This window comes from Puma concolor, chromosome D4 (assembly GCF_028749965.1).
Source record: "Puma concolor isolate L17-30 chromosome D4, mPumCon1.1.hap2, whole genome shotgun sequence".
Lineage (NCBI taxonomy): Eukaryota > Metazoa > Chordata > Mammalia > Carnivora > Felidae > Puma > Puma concolor.
In genome coordinates, this window is record NC_141679.1 from 18,428,857 (window position 1) to 18,443,095 (window position 14,239).

The 14,239-nt window shown below is 44.4% G+C and overlaps 1 protein-coding gene and 1 long non-coding RNA gene across 7 annotated transcripts in view; one reads left to right on the top strand and one right to left on the bottom strand.

Annotated features, from left to right (window-relative positions):
• Positions 1-4,445: 4,445 nt before the first annotated feature.
• Positions 4,446-14,239, bottom strand: part of PRUNE2 (prune homolog 2 with BCH domain) — a 276,297-nt gene continuing 266,503 nt past the window's right edge. For 4 of the 6 annotated variants that reach the window (XM_086685029.1, XM_086685028.1, XM_086685027.1 and 1 more), the window contains 2 exons: positions 11,771-11,818; positions 4,446-7,659 (listed from right to left, as the gene is read on the bottom strand). In XM_086685029.1, coding sequence (XP_086541155.1) covers positions 7,629-7,659; positions 11,771-11,818 — 79 coding nt within the window. In that variant the 3' untranslated portion in view covers positions 4,446-7,628. The remainder of the gene's footprint in view (positions 7,660-11,770; positions 11,819-14,239) is intronic. The other 2 variants (XM_086685030.1, XM_086685031.1) reach the window with 1 other exon arrangement.
• On the top strand, positions 11,710-13,461 carry LOC147574739 (uncharacterized). Its single transcript, XR_015243475.1, has 2 exons — positions 11,710-11,758; positions 13,268-13,461. It is a non-coding gene; the product is annotated as an uncharacterized LOC147574739 (long non-coding RNA).

Sequence of the window (14,239 nt, forward strand, 5' to 3'; positions counted from 1 at the left end):
TATGGAGACAACTTTCTCTCGGGTGTTTCAGAAAGAGTAACTTCTATTCTTCTTGCAAGTTGGAGATTGTTTCCAAATAGTAAAAAATGGAGGCAAACTGGGCAAAGATAAGAAATGAAAGCTGGGAACAAGCTAGGGGAGGGCATAAGAGATGGACTAAAATAGCTCTGAGAGAAGAGGAGGAAGGATGAAAGAGAATTAGTCTATTTAGAAGAGGGGGTGGGATAGGAAACCAGATGCTGACATAGTTGACAGGAACTAAAAGGTGAGGTTGGCAGAGATTGGGAGAAGTTGGCACGTTAACAGACAAAAGTCTGGGTAAATGGAAACATGAAGAAGCAAAGAGGGTGGGGAAGAGAACTAATAATTATTGAATGCCTTCTCTGGGCACTTATATCCCATTTAACTATTACGAAACCACGTAAGATGGGGGTTTCATCCACATTTTTAAAAATGAGTAAACGAAGGCCCAAAGGAGTGAAGTAATGAGCCCAGAGTAATAAAGCTGGGAAGCAGAACCAGTTTTTAAGTCCCGGTATTTGTGATTCTGAGGACAATGGGATAGTAGAGAAATTGTCTCATCAGGTCAGAGAAGGGAGAGAATTAAATTCCCCGCACCTCCCACCACCCAGGGATTGCGGTGGGCACAGAGACTGAGTGAGAAAATGATGGTGGGGGGTTGGAGGTTGGGACTGAAACCAGGATTTGAATAATCTGAAGAGATGCGTTACTTGAAGTCACGGGAGGATGGCAGAAAAAAAAGAAAAGAGAAACACTGAGAAATATCATTACTTATAGATGAGAAGAGACAGAGGTCAAGAGGCATTTGTGGAAGGCTTGGGGGGTATGATAGGGAAACTTCTAAGATGGTCTCCAAAGATCCCACCTCTTAGGATTCATACCCTTGTGTAATGCTCTCCTCTTGAGTGGGGGCGGGATCTAGTAACTTGCTTCTGACCAATAGAATACAGCAAAAGTGACAGGACATCACTTTGGTGATTAGGTTACAAACAGTGGTAACTTCCATCTTGCTGGCAGACCCTTTCTTGTCGCTTTCAATGAAACAAGCTGCCATATTGGAGAGTCCCATGAGTCAAAGAACTCAGGGCATTTCTAGTTAACAGCCACCAAGGGATAAAGCCCTTAGCCCAACAACCTTGGAGAAACTGAAGCCTGCCAACAACCATGTGAATGAAGTTGGAAGAAGATTCTGTCCCAGTTGAACCTTGCCTGAGTCTTGGGCCCACACTGTGATCGCAACCTGCGAGATGTTGGCATGGAGGACCATCTAGGCTGTATCTGGATCTCTAACCCACAGAAACTGAATAACGCACGTCGTTTTAGGTCGCTGAACTTTGGCCTACACAGTTGATGTTCATTATTCAAGGATCCCACACTGCAAATTCACCTACTCGCTACGATTTATTTGTAACCTCACAATCCAGACTGATGGCGCCTTCATGGTCATTTGGGGCCATGTGCAGAACAGTGAAAACTTTCAGTTGCCTAATGTGCATGTTCCCAGCTGAGGTCAAACAAGGCAAGGTTCTGCTTCTTATTCTGGTGTCCTACAGTAAACAAGTGTCCTTTTCATGGTCAGTTTAATGCTATGGTTTTTTGCATTTTTGTGATTTTTGTTGGGGATTTCACTGTTTATTTAAAAAATTTTTTTTAATGTTTTTTAAAATTATTTTTGAGAAAGAGAGAGAGAAAGAGAGAGAGAGAGAATGCACCCAAGTGGGGGAGGGACAGAGAGAGGGAGACACAGAATCTGAAGCAGGCTCTAGGCTCTGAGCTATCAGCGTGGAGCCCGAACCCATGAACTGTGAGATCACGACCCGGACTGAAGTTGGACGCTTAACCAACTGAGCCGTCCAGGCGTCCTGTGGATTTCACTGTTGAAAATGGTCCCCAAGCAGTGAGCAGAAGAGCTAGTGTTCCTAAACATGAGTTTCTCCTTATGGAGAAAATTTATGTGCAAGATAAGCTTCATCCAGGCGTGAGTTATATTCAGGCTGTTGACAGTGAGTCCAGTGTTAATGAATCAACAATACTTGTTGTTGTTAAAGTGTACTCAAACAGAAACACACATTAAACAGGTTATGTGTTACGTACCGATCAGTTCATGGAAACCACGTGATCAGAGGCTTCCAGGAACCTAACCCTGTAACTGACCACCAGCGAGGCCAGCATTTGCTAATTCGGCGTTCTTCTCGGTGACTTTATAGGACAGGACTGCCTCAAATAAGGAGAATCGACCAGAATTTGTTTTGTGGCGATGGTGGCTACAGGGGAAACAGGAAGTTCGCCAATCTAAGGAGGGAGGCTTTTATAAGGAGGGTATGATCAAGCATCGAGGGTCCAAGCCTCTTCCAGGGGCTAAGTGATTAGTGTCTGCCATCTAAGTTATCATTCAAATGGTCACGTATCGAAAAGCGGTAATTTTTCCTGGTCAAAGGGAGCTATTTTGCCTGAATGTGAGTGCACCTCTAGAGGAAAATGAGCCTCATAAAGCAACCCCTTTGCTCTGGGGAGCCCACAGCAGCGTGAAGTTCGGTATGTACGACGAAAAAGCTCCAGCTTAATTGAACCCTTCGTGACTGTCCTGGGTGAACGGAACCCAGGGTGGCTTTTTGCAAGACGCCGCCCACCGATGCTGCCAACACAGAGAAATGGCGCAACGACAGAAGCTGCGGAGGAAACAGCCCTTTGGGAGACGCGGAGTGCCCGGACACAGCTTTTCCAGGATCTATGGCCGAAAGTGGAACAGATCTTTATTTTCCTTCAACTTCAACCCATATTCTTTTTGATTGTGGTTTTTCCAATTGGCTCCCAATTTCATCCTGGATCCCTACTCCTGCCCCTTCCTGTAACTAATGAGTGTGCTAAACCCTTATATATGCATGGATTTTGTATAATATGGAGCATTGGTGTCTCCATGTATAGGTTTAGACATTACATAAATGACCCGAAGTTTTATTGAGTTTTTCTTTTCCACTCTACCCTGTAAGTGATGCTCTTATGAATGCGTAGTTTGTTGCCTTTTTTTTTTTTTTTTTTTTTTAAGATTTTCTTTCTAAGGGGCACCTGGGTGGTTCAGTCCGTTAAGCGTCCAACTTTGGCACGGGTCATGATCTCGTGGTTCTTGAGTTCGGATCCTGTGTCAGGCTCTGTGCGGACAGCTCAGAGCCTGGAGCCTGTTTCAGATTCTGTCTCTCTGTTTCTTTCTGCCCCTCCCCTGCTCTCTCGCTCACATGCTCTCTCTCTCTCCTTCAAAAATGAATGTTAAAAAGCAAAAACAAAGTTATCTTTTTAAGCAATCTCTATACCCAACGCAGGGCTTGAACTCACAGCCCAGAGATCAAGAATCACATGCTCTACCGACTAAGCCAGCCAGGCTCCCCTAGTCGGTTACTTCTAACAGCTGTATAATCTGCCACTGGGTGTTTCTACCACATTCTACCCATCTTCTCCCCCAGTGCTGGACTCCTAGCCTGCCCCCAGTTCCCACCACCACAGCAGGGAAAGGGGGGAGAATGCACGGAACAGTTTACGTTGCAGTATCATGGACTTCATTTGACCATAATCACTTCTCAGTCTCCTCCTGTCCTCCTTACCTTCTTTGGGCAGAGGACAATACCCACGAGGACTCAGTCATAGATCATGAAAACATGCAAGGTCTCACTTTCTGTAGAACAGCTTCTCGTTTGATTACTCCCACCACTTTCGGAGAGGCACAGATTTGCTTATTAGATTCTCTCTCTCTCTCTCTTTTTTTTTTTTTTTCAACGTTTATTTTATTTTTCGGACAGAGAGAGACAGAGCATGAACGGGCGAGGGGCAGAGAGAGAGGGAGACACAGAATCGGAAACAGGCTCCAGGCTCTGAGCCATCAGCCCAGAGCCCGACGCGGGGCTCGAACTCACGGACCGCGAGATCGTGACCTGGCTGAAGTCGGACGCTCAACCGACTGCGCCACCCAGGCGCCCCTCTCTCTCTCTCTTTTTTAAGCACAGTGGTTAATTCCCAAGTCTGGTTTTGCCTGAAGGCTGTAAAAGTGGAAGTGGGAGGGGGACCCCAAACTAAAAGGAAAATGCTATTAATGCATTTTGGTGTTAAAGGCAAAAAGGCAAAAGGGCAGAGAAAGGAGAAGTTGACAAAAATCAAGTAACTGTCACACTAACAAAAATTTTTTTTCAAAAATCAAGTAACTGTGAAACATGGAGATGCCTCCAATGGGAGACACTGCTTCCCCAGAGGCTAAACAACACATTTTGAAAGGTTTTGTCATTGAGGCATGGAAGGCAAAAAGATGAAAAGGGAATCTATTTGGGTGACCAGAAAGCCAAAATGAGTGCCAAGGGCCGGGCTACAGATAGTCACCGAAGTCTTCTGCACAAGTGAAGCTAGGGAAAGATTCTCAACAAACAGAACAAGAAAGTCCATAACTTGTGGAATCAATTTTTATTTCTGAATTATACAGAGAGGCTATATATATATATTTTTTTTTTTATATGGTGTTGTTACATCTTTATATTATTGATCCACGCTATTTAGGGAGAAATCATTTAGTTATTTACCAAAACAAAGTCTAATAGATACTTTATTCTGAGCAATCCAATACATGGTAGAAAAACTTTCAAATATATAAAAGATTAATTTGTGCACATCTAAATGTTTCCAAGGGAGCGAACTACTGAGGCATTGTGATTAGAGGAGTTGCAAACGCAGTACCAAAACCAAATACTTACAATGAGATTTTAACAACACAAAAGCTCAGAGTAGTGACTTCCTCACACATGTCAGAGTGTATCTTAGAGGGTAACCCCATAAAACATTGTATGGCTTCAATGGGAACCTCAGGATTTTCTTCCACAACCAGCTGTTCATTGCCACGAAACAAACTTCCTCACTCCTTGACAGAAACTTCAGTGCAGGTTTATGTTCTCTTTCTTAATCAAGGAACAAAGCAAAGAGTAGTGCCACTTTGGGAGAACAATACTTTTGCCCCGGGACCCTTTGGTTCCCTAAACGACAAAGTGACAGGAAAAGTGTAAAACAGTTCCCAGAAGTCAGAACCAAAGCAGAACGCTTAGAATGCAAGGGCTAGATAGCTACTGATGTGAATGTTTACATCTGTCTACCTATCTGCTTAGGGATGATGGTTTTTTTTTTTTTTTTTTTCAGGATTCTTCTAGAATTCTATTTACTTGGATTCAATTTACATAGTGGCTTTTCTCTAGCACGTGCAATTAAATGGTCTTAAGATAATAAAATAGCAGATGCCTATCAGAATGGCTATGCAGCCCATAGATCAGCCCAAACAAAATCAGTGACTGCGGACGATGGTCATAATTTCCAGGGAGGAAGATGACGCCTCAGACAGAACACCACCTGAGTCGTTTTCCATGAACGGGCCAGACAAGCTCAAGGGAAACGTGACTGGTGAAATTCTTGCTGTGTGTGGTTGGCTCTATCCTTAGGCTTGCGCCACTAAACACAACACTGATTTCTTCATTCCTTCCTGTGGCTGGGGCGGGGGGTACCACGTAATTCGTCTTCCAAAACGGGACCACGGCTGAGCAAAAGGGAGCATTGTTAATAACTGTGCCAGAGCCACAGTGGTCAATGGGTGAACCAACCGAATATTAGGTCACCGGTCTTATGTCAACACTAAGCTCTGGGAGAGGCCTAATTTGGGCTTCCAAAAGTGGAGCTGGCCTCAGAGACAGGGCATGTTCTAGGGTTTTTCTATTGGACAGGACAGAGGTTAGGAGGGAGGTGACCCAAGAGAACACAGTTGGACAAGACGCTCAGCTGAGAGGGACACAGAGGGGGGAACTCAGTGAACTATGGCTCATGGAGGAAAGAGAGCTGACCCGTGTGTATGAGAACATGTCTGGAAGGCGGGTGGGAGATGTCACGAAGCGAAGGAGGTCAGCAAAATACGGTCACCTGTACAAAGATGTCTACCTCCAAGTGTTTCAAAGCTCATGAGATCCAGGGCTCAGGGCGCCCCAGACAGTTCTCCTGGATGCGGTTATCACCCTAAGTCTATGGTGGAACCCCGCTCTCCACTCCATTCTTAGTGTTGCTAGCTTACTAGCGACGGGTGATACCAGAGAATAACAATGGTTCCCAGAGTAAGGGCAGGACCTTGGCAACACCTGTAAATAGCCCAAAGCCTTCTCAGCGGGCTTCCCTTTGAGTCACGTAAACATACCGTGAGCCATGCTTTTGTGGCCGGGACTCCCCGTCTTTTCTCAGCAGGCCATTTATTTTACGGACTCCGGAGGCCAACATTTTCTTTTTAAAGAATAAATTAGTTTGCAGGCTTATTTATACATTCTGCCGAAGAAACGCATATTCAAATCCAAATGCGGGGGAGGCGGGAGGGGGGCGGTGAAGAATAGGTGAGCAGGAGCAGGGACGGCCCAGTAAACTTGTTCCACACACACAGTAAATATTTTAGGCTTTGTAGGCCACGTGGTCTGAACTGTTCAACTCTGCTGCTGTAGTGCAAAAGCAGCCACAGAGAGTCTGTAAACAAATTTGTGTGGCCATGTTTCAGTAAGACATTTATGGGTACCGAAATGTGAATGATTTTTCAGGTGTCACGAAATATTTAAAACAACAACAACTTTTTTTTTTTCAGCCCAAATGGGAAAGCCATCCTTCACAGGAAGGCCACGTGAAAACAGGCGGCATGCTAAGTCTGGCCACCCGTGGAGGCCCACGGATTCGAGGCCACGTGTGGCCTTTGAAAGGGCATGCGAAGACTCCACGGAGAAATTTTGCAAATGATAGTACACGGTCATATTCAATTTAAATGAAATGCGATTAAAGGGAGGTGACTGAAGTGACCAGATTAAAGTGACTTAAAGCAGACTACTTTTTGAGAGAGGCATTTAGATAGCTGAGCGTGGCCGGGTAATGAATTTCCAGCATTCATTGGAGGAATAACGATTTTTAAAGAGACCACTCACAGACAACATGATACCCAATTTGAGAACCAAAATAAAACTGAGGTGAATGAGAAAGTCTGGCTTCCCTTTGAGACCTAAGAGAGGATTCACGTGGACAAGAACCAAGCGGGCACATGGCCGATGACAGCTTTCCACCGGGGTCTGCTTTCCAACTGTGCCCAGGAAGCTTAGGGTTTGAAAAGCAGAGCTACAGGAAGGTAACTCGCCTAGGGAGAGTCGAGCCCCCTGTGTTTTAAACCTGAAATGGTCACCAAGGAGAAATCCCGCTAATCTATGGCCAACAAATCCACTCGCGACGAACAGCGGACCGAGGGTATCTCACTGGTCAACACCAGTCTAAGAGAGGAGATATCACGGCACCAAGGGGTAACCAAATATAGAGACGGAAGGTCCTATTTTCTTGCTAAGGTTCAACCAAAATCTTCGAGGCACGTAATTGGCAAAATAGGAAAAGGACACGCAATTTCATAAAACACGTGAAGAGTAAACAAGTTCCCTTACTGTGTTTCCCCTTAGAAATTTAGAATGGCACCAGGTAGTGCAAAGTGGAAAAAAAAAGTACCATCCGCCCTGTCTCTTCCAGGTGGGTATGTTTCAGCAGAATCAGGAAGCAGAACATCCTTTTCTTCCAGCCGGACGGGACTAGGGCTTTCCTTTCAGCTTCAGGTCAATACTTAGAAAAAAAGGAAGAACGCAATGAGAAACACTAGAAATTGAATAGGAAGCATTTGGTGATCGCTGGGGGTGGCGTGTGCTTTGCTTTTTTTTTTTTTCCTCCAAGGACTTACTGAAAAGAGCTCATGCAAGTTTCTTATGCTAGAAAAAAAACCCAGTAAAACCCAACCCTCCCTCATGACCAAGGCTTTCTCTAAAATGTGGAATTTTTCTTTATTTTTACGAAACTGTTTCTGGAAGCATTTTACGCCTCTCAAAATGATCTAGGGAGGCAAAAGACGGGTGTGAGGGCTCTTTGCTGAAGTAGATTAAGGAACCCTGTTGCATTCTGGGAAGGAGGGGGCTACCTGTTTCTAGTCAATGACCTTCCCTTGTGGGGCGAATACATGATCTGCCTGAAATCAGTAATCTGATAAATGCCACATACAAGGCAACAATGAAATAGAAAAACTACCCCCCTCTCCCAAAGGAACCCACAAGAGTTGCGAGAGTCCAAGAATTTGCATGACAGGGGTCAGTCCACCTGAACGCGATGGATTCTTATAACCTAAGACAAGGTTGTTCTTAAGGTCTAGTGGGTTCCCAAAACTACCTAGAAAATAATTCCCAAACCTCCCCGCTCCACTGGTTCCTCTCTTCTGCCTCTTAGTGAACCTAGCACAACTTTCTGACACCCATCTGACCAGCGTTCCAGTCTGTATGTTCAAAAGAAGAATTTCAGCCAGGAACAAATGAAAACACTGTTTGAAAAAGGCCATTTGGGAGGCATCTGTGGATTTCAATGAGACCTGCCCTCCCGGCCCCACCCTCCGCACACTGCACGGGGACTGTGGTTTGCTTGTGGGATGTGCAGCAGCTGGGGGTGGGTGGGGGATCCTTCGAGCAGCTTTGTAAATAAAGCCATTGGTAACCCGTGTGCCTGCCCATCGAGTTTACAGGAGTAAAGAAAGCTTTCCTTTCACATTCGCTCAATTCTGCCACTTATTAGCTTGGGGCTTTGGGCCAGTCACCTGCCTTGCCTAACTTTCCATTTCTGTATCCGTGAAATAGATCATCAATCCTGTCTCTCTCTCGAGGCTTGCTAAGGATTAAGTCTCAAGTGTTTTCAGTTGTGAGCACCTCAGGATCTTTTTTAAATGAACCCTGATAAAAATCTGAAAAAACGAACAAACAAAACCCTTTACACCAGGATGCCCGTTCTGAAGCACCTCATTTTTCATACTTTTTTAAAGATTTATTTTTATTAATTTTTTTTTTTAAATATTTCGAGAGACAGAGAGAGACAGAGGGTGATCCAGGGAGGGGCAGAGACAGAGAGAGGGAGACACAGAATCCAAGTAGGTTCCAGGCTCTGAGCTGTCAGCACAGAGCCCGACGCGAGGCTTGAACCCACGAACCGTGAGCTCATGACCTGAGCCGAAGTCGGACGTTTGACTGAGCCACCCAGGCACCCCGAAAGATTTTATTTTTAAGTAATCTCTACACCCAACGTGGGGCTTGAACTCACAACCCCAAGATCAAGAGTTGCACTCTTCACCAACTGAACCAGCTAGGCGCCCCCATACTGACTTTTTGGTAAACTTTCTAGGGCTTCATTTTTCCCTTCAGCTTTTGGTAAACAAAAAGCTGAAACATGGAAACCTATTTATGTGGTTTATTGAAGAAGATATAGTCAAAAGTGGATGATTCTTAATACAGGAAACCCCACTGAAGTTTAATTTTTGAGACAACAGTTATCTTGTGGGGACAGTAAAGTGACCAACAGTGCTACTAATTAAAGTCTCCCCTAGTAAGTACCACCTCCCTTGGATCAGATACACTATTTATTTATGTAAAAATATTTTAAAAGCATATGCAAGTCTTAGGACATGAATGAACAAATAAAGTCCAAACTTGGAAGTTTGGAGACAAGCATCTGGGGACACTTTTGAAAACAGTATGCTTTTTCGGGGAAAAAAGAAAACAAACAACTTACTTTTAATCAGAACTGAAATACAAAAGGATTATTTCTGACCTTTGGGCAGAGGGGCTTGGTTTTCTCTAACCAGCTTTCCCGCGAGAAACCTTCTGATAATTTTACCCTAGGCCATTTCGGCTTCTCACATATGTTAAATGAGTTTCCTTACAAAGTATCTGAGAATATTGTTTAGTGATAAATAAACTCTTGTGTTTTATATAGGAAGAGGGGGGCGGGGGGGCATAACTTTCCTTTCTTTCTCTAAGGAAAAGGAGAGGGGCACATTTCATTTCATTTCATTCTTGGCTTGCCTGAGCTCCTTGAAAAACAGCCTTTGCTTCTTCTTCAGGTTCTCCATTCGATACTAGCTACGGAAGGTGTAAAATGCTTCCAGGCAGGAGCCAGAAAAAAGGTAAATAAAGCCCCTTATTCTGATACTAACGAAAGCCAGAAAGCCAGGGCTAGAGGTCAGCCTAAGAACTCCTTGGCCACTCTGGGCCCTCGGCTTGGATCTCATCCTTTGCGCTGAGATCACGTGCCTGGGAAAGGCCGGGCTGAAGAAGACGGAAGCGTGGAGAAGAATATGTTTTAAGGGAAGGAACGTCAACCTTGGTAGCAGCCTCCCTCCCCAACGCCCAGCCCTGGAATGAACGCAAACAAGGAGCAGTGCCCTCTTGTTTGCCCTCTCCCCAACCCGATCAGCCCCTCCGTACAAACAAGGAGCCCAACAGGACAGCCAAAGGAGTGGGTAAGCCCGCAGATGTGGCAGCCATAGGCCAGTGAGTGACAGTCACGCCCCGCTGCTCGTTAACTGCAGGCCCGGGACTCTGCTGTAGGGGGCGCTGTTTTGCAGAGGGGAAATTTTGCGCAAAGAATGGAAGTGGCTTCAGGGACTCCTCTTTGCCCTGCAGAATGTTTGCTCGGCAATGTGCTTGAAGCAACTGTCTTCATCTCAAAGAGGCGGGGCACGCGTCACCTCCTGAAAAATAGCTGTGTGAATTCAAAGGTCTCCTTACAACGTTTGTTCTTTCCTCCTTAGCGGGGACCTTCTCTCTGGGGTTTTTGTCCACCAACTTTAAACTACAAGGTCAACGTGGCGGCTACCCAGCTGTGGCATTACGGTTTTTCCATCCTGGCTTTGGACCTTGAGGGAAAGGAGGTCCAAAGAGAACAAAACGTGACAATAGCTGAGACATGCAAATCCGATCTCTGTCCCTCCTGGGTTCCTGGGAAGGGCAGTGTTAAATTCGCCACAGCTCAGATCAGATGAGGAGCCCTTAACAGGATCGCCGGGTTTCCTCTGAGAGCACGTTGGCGGCCACACTTCATTCCCTGAAAGGGACTTGGCCAATAGTCAACTCCATTCTCTGAAGCACCTCAGTGTGTCCTTTTCTGGTCTAACCAAAGTTAGGGGCTGCACACCCATTCCAGAATTATGACCATCTCTGCTTTCAGAACCACTGGGTCTGCATGCAGAATCAAAGCCCAGCCCTGGGACATTTTTACCGCTATAAAACATTGGACCGGTCAGACAATCTCTCTATGCCACTCTTTCCATACTTGCAACATGTACCTCGTGGGATTATTCTGAGGATAAAACTCAGATAATGTGCATGAGGCTTTTCCCACAGAACCTGGCACATGGTGAGCCCTCACTAGGTGTTTGATTTCTATTTGTCACAGGATGAGGTCAGATGGACTAGATCATTCCTAAAGTCCCATCCAGACTCTGTTGCCTCTTGGAATTTTCAAAACAAGGACACTTTTCTCCCCCATCTACTAAGATACGAAGTTCAAATGGAAGTCCCAACTTTCACTAATGAAAATAGATGAAGTAACTTAGAAAGCAGAGTTGCCCAAATGCTCTTAACATCTGGCTCTAATATTCATTTTTCTGCTCATTTTTGGATTGGAAAACAGAATGCCAAATAGACTTCAGCTGTCCTTAAGGAATGTAATAGTGATCATGAAAGAGACAGTGCGAAGCCGGCACACTTCTCTTTAAGTTTCTGATTTGAGAAACAGAGAACATGAAAGCCGAACATCTAAACAGAGTTTACCCAGTCCTTGATGCATTTTTTTTTTTTTTTCAGAGCCCAGCCATACAATACTACAAGTAACCACATAGCTGTTATTGATGGTGAGTTCTTACTCCTTCTCCATAGAAGACATTTCTGGATCATTGTAAAGGCAGCTAGTTCTGAGTGCAAGGAAAGAAAAAAAAAAAGCAAGTAAACATTTTCTCCACTGTTACCACTTTGTAGGCACAACACTCTCGGGTATTTTAAACTGTGTGATGTGGGTCTCACTGCCAATGGCGAACAAATCTACACCTGATTCTTTTACCACCGGTTTTGAAACTTACTAATTGCCCATGATTGAGAAACACAAAAGGGAAATGGAAAATTCCAAACTCCAGGGGTCTCTTCTGTTCTTGTTATTATTTCCTGACTTTTCAATCTATCTTATTCGGAGATCATGATATTGCAAATTTTTATTTGTAACCCAAATAATATACTTTATACACAATGGACAGTCCCTCTCAAGCAGCCCCATTTTTATGTGCACATGAACACAGTTAACTTTCAGTTTGTACAAGAATGAGGATTTTCCTAGATACTAAGACCAAAAAAAATGCCAATGTCAGCTTTCTTTGTTACAGAAAAATACTGGGACACTTACACAATACAGCTGAGCTGTGTTCCAGTACTATAAGTGAATCCTAAGATTAACCTGCACTGAATGTGTCCAGAAAGGAAAAAAATGTAGCCATATAAGATAATGAAATAATAGTTTTGTTACAATGTATGAACGTGTTCATGCTTTTGGTGTAATATTAGCCGCTTTTGATATTCCATATTGGCAGAATTCCTGTTAGCAAATTTCAAATTTACTTTATATTAATTTTGATCAATTTCAACTTGTACTTTCTCTCCTCTTATATTTTATTATCGGCGAAGACTAAAGAGATTCTACAATCTTTTTAAACTTTTTTTTTTTTTTTGAGAGACAGAGAGAGCCGGAGCCTGAGCGGGGGAGGGACAGAGAGAGAGGGAAACACAGAATCCGCAGCAGGCTCCAGGCTCTGTCAGCACAGAGTCCAACGTGGGGCTTGAACCCATGAAACCGTGAGATCATGACCTGAGCTTAACCGACTTTAGCCACCCAGGCGCCCCATAGAAATTCTGCCATCTTTTTAAATGAGAGCTCCTTTTGTAAATGTGAATAATTTCACAAGCTAATGTATCTGCTCGAACACGAGAGGTTCAGTTCCTAACGGCGGGCATTTTGTTGGGATGGTCGAAGGCGATCTCCCTGGGAAGGGCAGAGGGCTTCTTCCCTCCACCGTTCTCACTGGTGGTCAGGTATTTTTACAGAGGATCTTGGCAACTTAAGTGAACAAGGGCCGTCAGGCAGGGGTTGACAGTATGCCAGAAAGACCTAGCAAAGCTGGAGCGGAGTCAAGAAAAGGCGCTCTTCCGAATCTAGCTTTTCTGTTTTTTTTAACTTTGCGCGATCCTTCCCATGAAAACAGCAATTTGCAATCCATTTAATACTGTCCCTCCAAAGGCAGCGGACAGATTCTTTAAAATAAGAATGGCTCTCTCTATACAACTAGTCCTTTGAAAATATTTTCTGTCCTGTATAGATGCCAAGTTTTAAGGAAAACAAAAGACAGGCTGAAGAAAGTCAACGAAGAGGCCGTGTGTGTGTGTGTGGGGAGAAGGTGAACATTTGAAAAGAAAGCAAAGCAACAGATAGGTTCTGTTCCATGACAATGTATATGTTTGCTTTGGTTAGAACCAGCCCGAAGCTTTCTAATAAAGGTCACGTAGAAAGTCAGCGTGTGTCTGTTAATTGAAAGAACCTGGGTTATCTGGCTTCTAGAACTAAACCACACATCTGTAGTGACCAAGTTTTCTGGGCCCCAAATCCTCATATACCGTCTGTCCAAGGATTTGGGAGTCACTCCAGAGGCTGAAAGATAGTTAAGGAGATGTAGTTAGTGGGCTAAAATGGTAGGATTCAGAGGCATTTCAATCCTCTGTGGGGCCGACAGTGAAATTCTTATTACTTTTTCAAATGTGCCAGTATCTTTCAATTCCTCACACGTGTAATGTCACCATCAAAAGAAGGAGGGTCAGTTGGAGGGGAATTCAGACAGGCAGATTACCCACTGAATCCAAAGCAAGAGCATAGACTCCTAAGACAAATCTAGTTATTTCTACTCAGGTATTTTAAAGTGGTGATTCTCAGAGCACGGTGCTGAGCCAGGCAACATCGGCATTACTGGAACGTGTTAGAATTCCGGATTCTCAGGCCTGCTGAATCAAACTCTGGGGTGAGTCCCAGGATACCATGTTTGAACCAGTGCACCTGGTGATTCTGATGCACAGCAAAGCCTGAGAATCACTGCTCTACAGGGATGAACTTAATCTTAGGCACATTTGTCAATTTATGCAGCAGAAATTTCCTGAGCATCTATTCTGTATTAGATATGCTGGGTCCTTCCTTCAGCAAGGAGATCCAGACATCTCAGGACCACCTGAGGCTAGTTAGATACCGAGGGAGAGAGTCTGTGGGCGTAGGGAAGAGAAGGAATGATCAGAGAGAAAAAAAA